The sequence below is a fragment of the Nothobranchius furzeri genome, chromosome 14, assembly GCF_043380555.1.
Source record: "Nothobranchius furzeri strain GRZ-AD chromosome 14, NfurGRZ-RIMD1, whole genome shotgun sequence".
In the NCBI taxonomy this organism is placed as follows: Eukaryota; Metazoa; Chordata; class Actinopteri; order Cyprinodontiformes; family Nothobranchiidae; genus Nothobranchius; species Nothobranchius furzeri.
The window spans coordinates 482,501-489,058 of NC_091754.1; the positions used below are offsets into that span (position 1 = coordinate 482,501).

Below are 6,558 nucleotides of genomic sequence, written 5' to 3' on the forward strand. Positions count from 1 at the left end.
AAATATGGGATTTTTTGCAGGAAACTCCAGAACAAACCAGAAAAGCTAATCTTTCTAATTATTTATATCATATTAATAAATTTGGAAACTTAGAATGAGCTCTTACTGAACCTGACAGGTATGCTGCAAATGTTGCATGAATGGCAGCAGATGTTTGCTTTGATAAACCCAGAACATTGGACCTCCCTCCGACGGGCCTGCGCTTACACGTTTCGCCCCGGCTGGCTACAAAAAGAGCAAGTTGACCTTTGTGTGGTTCACGTGATGCAGCAAAGTTTATGTTGCAAATTTGGCATCGCTTGCAGCTGAATCTGGCAGGAAACTTTTACAAAGTATTGCAATTATTTTTACACAAAAACATCATCTCTTCTAATCCAGACATGTAATTTATTTACAGGCTCGTCTTTTTGGAAACTTCCTTAACCTGTCATTAACAGAAGACTCTCTCCATTACTCATCCCTCATATCAACCAGATGCTGCACGTAGGAATGTATAGATAAATTACAATGAAAAGGATATATTATTGTTGACTAGAAGACAATCATAAACCTTTTGCTGCATATAGCACAGCTGTGTAATTAGCCGGATGCCAGTTTGAGACTCTAATGAAACTATTTCACAGGTGAAGTCAACTAGACGAGTTTTGGATTTACACAAGCGTGTTTTGACACAATTACCAGTAGGTACACACATTCCCTCTCAAAATGTTGGCTGCACAAAGGATTCGTCATTTGCATTTTAAGTGCAATCTGAATTTAACTTTCCCAAATGCTCTTTGTTAAATGCCGACAGCTTCAAGGTCAGCTGGACACAGAAAAAGGAGCTGCTGATGAATGGACTGGTGCCGGGTTTACGGTGCTAGTTTGTCTTGTCAAGCCGACAGCTTACTGACCGGGAAAGCCGTTATTTGTCTTCTCCTAACATTCCGGGACCATTTGGGATCCCCCATTGATGAAGCTATCTGCAGCAGCATGCACACAGCTTTAGGAAAACAGTGTAGAGGATTCTGTAGCATCCACGGGAAAACATCTGGACCGTCAGAGGATGTGATTTCACTCAGTCACCATCTTAAACATCCCTCAAGGCTCGCTGACAAGAGCGATGAGCTCCACTTTCACTCAGCAAGTCAGACCCCGGGTGTCAGAGTTCACCCAGAAAACATGAAAATGGCAGTTCTGCGAACATGAAAAACACGGATGCTAATCCATCTGGTGTGGGGCTTGGGTTTGGTTTAGTAGGCCAGCTATTGTGTCAGCTTGGTTTCGCCATTTTCAGATTTAAGATCAACCAGACCACCGTTTTCTGTTCAGTATTTGGTCTTAATGGCTTCCATTTAGGATTTTCTAATGGAAAACATCAATCCTGACAATCAAATGAACATGCAAGCATTGGATCTGCATTTATTTGACTAATAAGGTTCATCCTCTGAGATTTCTTGGGAACTTTTAGTAAATGTGCACATTTGATTCTTGCACGCTGAGAAAGGAGAAGACCTTGTTAGCTTTTTTAAAGATTAAAACTCAACCTGTTAGATTTCCCTGAGGTCAAATTAACATGTTGTCCATTAAGTAAACCAGTTTAAACTGGTGTTGTGTAGAGAGAGGCTAAACTGGGACCCACTCAATGAGATTTCCATCATTACTGAAAAGCACCAGGGTGTACTAAATCCACATCTAGCTACTCTATAATCTATCTATAATTTGAAGGTATTAATTACTGATAATGTTAAATGTTGCATTAAAAAATAACACAACACTATACTCAGCATGAAGCATGAAAATAGCACAGAACATGCAACTACCTTCTTTTAATTTAGAAAATAATCAAAACTTGTTTTTAACCCACGTCCCACAAGTTCAGAGAACAAAAGTAATGCATAAAAATCCCTAAAAAGTTAAAATCTTGGACGCAATCGAGAAACACGATTGAGAGCAGCACCATGCAGCTCACCTGGTGCTAAGTCCTTATCAGACCAAATCATGACCACATCTGCACTTCATTTCACTTAAGCTACTAAATCCTGTCATTTTATGTTCAGACTAATGGTTTCTTTAAAGGGATTTCCTTGCTAGCACAAACTCTCTCAAATTATTTGCAGTTGACCTCTGAACCCTGATATGAATGAGTGCTCATCTTTCACAAGGAGGCTGGTAACCATGGAAAAGCATCATTAAACAAGCCATTTGATCCCCAACAGTCCTGACCCCCAGCAGGGACGGGATCATATCTGACAGGATCCCTGGGATGATGTCTTCATAATCTAACAGGAATTTGTCTTTTTTGCCCCAAATCTCAGTTTGGCTTAAAGTGAACCTGAATAACAACTCATTAGGAATGCAAACATTACTGGGGGGTGTTTTGGGGTAATAAAAGTCAACCTGCCACACATCAAGCCCACAGTCTGCAGCTTCACAGACACTCCATATAGCAAGGGTTAAAGTGTGACGTCAAAGGACAAAAGCGCGGTGAAGTTATGAGACTATTAATCAGAGCAAAATGCATTTTCTACCCTTTTTTGTTGTTTTAAGGCAAACATTTACAGAGTTTTGTGACACATTATCTCAGCTTCTCTCGTACTTAAATGAAAGACTGTTTAAAAATTGACCAGCAACTGCAGGTAAGATGTTCCAGCGCCTCAAACTGTTCACAGGAACCGTGTTAATTAAAGTCCCATTAGTTGTCACACACACAGGTTTGTTCTCCGCATTTGACCCATCCCCTGGGGGAGCGGTGAGCTGCAGACACAGCCGCGCTCGGGAACCATTTGGTGGTTTAACCCCCCAATCCAACCTGAGTGTCAAGCAGGGAGGCGTTGGGTCCCATTTTTTCAAAGTCTTTGGTCTGACCCGACCAGGAATCGAACCCTGATCTCCCAGTCTCAGGGCGGACACTCTTCCACTAGGCCACTGAGCTGGTTAGATCAGAGGATATTTGAGTTTATCAGCTTAAACTGCAGATTTGGGACTCCCGAAAGACTCAAAAACAAACGCTGTCCCACCTGAGATACTACAGGCACAAGTGTACTCACATGTTTCATGAAATCTGACAGGTGTGAGTGATACTGGGCAGCCTTGTCGGATTTAAAGAGTTTTCAAAGCACTGTTGTCACACCTTGAGGTTGGTTTTAAAAACAGTGATGAACTGACTTCTGGAGCTGCTATAAAATCATCCTTAGGGTCGAGGACGACAACAAGATTGTTTAGTTTAAGTTAAGTAAGGGCAATTCAGAAGGAGCCAGTCTGTATCGTGCTCTCTGATTCTCTAAGCCACCCCGTCGTTATTCCGTGATCAAACTAGAAAACTGTCTTGGACCAGATTTGTCTCTTTGTCACACTGCCGGAAACATAAAGTCCACTCAGGCATGTCAGCAAAACGGGGTGTCGGAAAGATAGTACGGCTGTAAAAAGACAATCTTCAACTGTTTGGCGATAAGAGCTGTGGGCTGGCAGCGAGTGCAGACCCACAAAAACAGATTTTCCCACACAAAGAGTTTGTCACAAAACCTGGGAAACGGGACGACTCTCACATGAATCAACAAACGCAGACTGGACTAAACAACTGGGTCACTCTCTCCATGGTTTGTATAGACACCAGGGACCTGTTGCACGTATACTTTTATCCACAATGGAAATGCAAGTAAAGATATTAATGGTGTTAAACTGATTCTCTTTAAACTGACTGGAACAGACCAGTGTGTTTACCATCTACATCAGCTTGCATTATGGACACTTGCAAGAAAGTTTGAGTCCTGCTGTCAGCTAAGTTGTAAAAATCAGCTTTTTACTGAAGAACCAAAGATGCAAACATGACTTCAGATCATGCAACCTGGTGTGTCCATTCCTGAAAACACACATGCGTAAAAATCAGCCTTGCAGTGTAAGGACAACGCCTCGTGCACAAACAGATTTTACATTATGGGTTTTTATTTTAGACTCTATTAAAATGTCCTTGAAATCCAATAATATTGCATACATGCATTATTAATTTTCAGCTAATGACAGTAACCTCCAAAGAAAATATAGAGAATTGATGGATTTATGCATTATCATGTCTGCAAAAAAAAAAAAGCATGCAGGAAGAAAAAGGGGAATCTATACATGCAGCAGGTTGCATGTGTGCTTGCAATGTGTCAGCCACCATATTCGTTAGGCTGTATTAATACACATATTTAAAAAGAATAGTTAATCCTTTATGCATACACACATGTTAATTGGTTAATGGGGTATAACATTTTAAAAATGTCCAGACTGGTTCAAAACGACCCCAAATTAGGATTCCTTTAGAACCAGTAATTACCTTTCCGGTTACTAACTGACAAGCACCGATACCCGTCATCCTCCTCATCCGGTAGAGTGTGGCACTCCACAGGGAGGCGACCCCCATCAAGAAGTGTCCAGCAACTGTCCCGCAACACTTCGCAGAAACTCTGGCAAGGCAATGCCGGTGGGTGGACCACGGAGCTGCACTTTGGCACCAAGAGGAGGCAGAAAAACCACTCCAAACTATGATGGCATTGAGACTTTAGCAACCAAGTCCAATCACTCAGGAGTGCTTGGACGTCCTCCACACTGCTTTGGTTGAAGAAATTTGGTACTGCAAACATTTTCCCCATCATGGAGGAGCAGAAATTAAGAGGGGCATCAAGCAACACACATTTTGAGGAGTCATTGATTGGTTCTGGTGCCTGTGTACCTACAGCAGTATCTATATTATCGGCTGTTTGACCAATTAAAGTTCCCTGGCTTGTTAATACTACATCATTGGATTTTGTAGGTTGAGTTCTTAAGGGTATCAGCTTAGTGTCTGGTCTGGTAGTGCATGTTTTTGGTTGTATAATAAATGTTTTATGGGCCTGAGTTTGAGTTTTGGTTGTAAGAAGATTCTGGTTAAGAACTGAAACCTGACTAAAAGGTGTTTTAGGAGCAAAATTTGGACTTTGAGCTGGTTTTGTGTTTTCCATGTTAAGACCTTCATCAGCCCAGGTAAACTTCTGTTGTTGCTCACTGTTGTGAGGTTCTGCACCATCTCCACTATCTACACCTCCATGACCAATGGCCTCCATTGCTTCAGATCCAAAGCTTCTACCAACTCCTGTTTTTAAAAAGGACTCAGGGCCTGACAAATGGTTAGACCCAGACTTAATCCTTGTCCTAAGTCTTGATTCTTCTCCTGCGAACATTAAACGGTCAGATTCTCCAGAACCCCTTAAGAAAGATTCACCATTACCAGGATTACTTGTGTGTGAAGAAATCTCCAGAGTGTCCGTTTCTGATGCATACTGAGTTGTTGGTTCTACTGCGGGAGTCAAAGTGGTCAGCTCAGGAGCTTTGGTGGTCTCCTCCAAAGTTTGCTCAACCTTTTGGATTCCATGTTGTTCATCTATGATCTCAGCTCCAGTGACTGCACCACTCTCAAATGGTGGTTCTCCGCTGCCAACCAGACCACCAGACCCTTCGTGCTCCACAGTTGGTGGCAACGTTGTTGTACCAGTCCAGTACCAGAACCAAGCGTCCGAGCAGACCACCCACTGGGCCAGCAAAAACAAAACTCCAAACTGGATCCTCATTATTGGCAACCACTTCCACCTACTCGGTCAGGCTCCCAGGGTGAACGATGACATGTCCAAACAATCCCAACACTCTTTCTGCTTCTGCTGTGTCACCACACAAACTCCAGCAGCCAAAGGGGAGAAGTGGAGAGGAGTGCTTCCATTCAAAAGATGCAAGATGGTGGGGGGAGCGGGAGGGGTGGGCTTCGTATTGGCTGCTCTGGCAATATTTATTCTCCTGACTCCTCCTACTTTTGTTCCAGCAGTGAAAAGCTATCTCTCCTGCTGCTGATACCTCAGAATTACAGCAGCCCTGCTTCTCAATGCACCACTGATGCTTGAGAGGGGCAATTTGCTCCCCTTGACCAATCGTCTTTGTTAAACTATGATCATTAGAAATCTACAGTTGTAGGCTCTTGCAGATTTACATTTTCAACAAAAAAGACATTAAATGTCATGAAAACAGTTTTAAAAAAAAGAACTGTGCAAAGGTTCTGCTGCAATAATTTACCTGCAATGTGCTGAAATGTCCAAAACACTAACAACAACTTTATTATTGTTTTGTTATGCAAGACCTCAGGGAAACATTAGAATCAATTATACCACAGAGGAGTTGTCAAACAAAAGCTCGTCACTATACAAAAGAAAATCCTACATTCCCAACATGCATTGTTTAATCTGGTTTAGGGGCTGTTTCAGCACCCTGTGGTTAAATTGTAATCCAGACCTCGGTTTCTTGTCCTGACTGGCTTTCCTCTAGTGGAGTAGACACCTTTGGCTACTAATGGGAGCTCAGGCATAAAAGGAAAAAAGGGCTTGTGTCTTTCTTGTAGGATTGGGGTTTAGAATAAAAGGAAGGCGTGTGTTGTGTGTGTAACCTCGCTTTGCGATAGAAGGGATCTGAAAAGTTGTGTGTTTGAAAGATTTCAAAGCTTTCAGGCGCTTATGCAGAGATGGAGGAAAGCTTAATGCTAAAGGGAAAACTTGAACTGTTCAGGGATCTGTTAAT

At 42.2% G+C, this 6,558-nt stretch overlaps 1 protein-coding gene across 1 annotated transcript in view; it reads right to left on the reverse strand.

Moving 5' to 3' along the window:
• Positions 1–5,217, reverse strand: part of col18a1a (collagen type XVIII alpha 1 chain a) — a 34,843-nt gene extending 29,626 nt beyond the window's left edge. Inside the window, exon 1 of the mRNA XM_054746454.2 lies at positions 4,298–5,217. Within this exon, the coding sequence (XP_054602429.2) occupies positions 4,298–5,180 (883 nt within the window). The 5' untranslated portion in view covers positions 5,181–5,217. The remainder of the gene's footprint in view (positions 1–4,297) is intronic.
• Between the last annotated feature and the right edge of the window lie 1,341 nt (positions 5,218–6,558).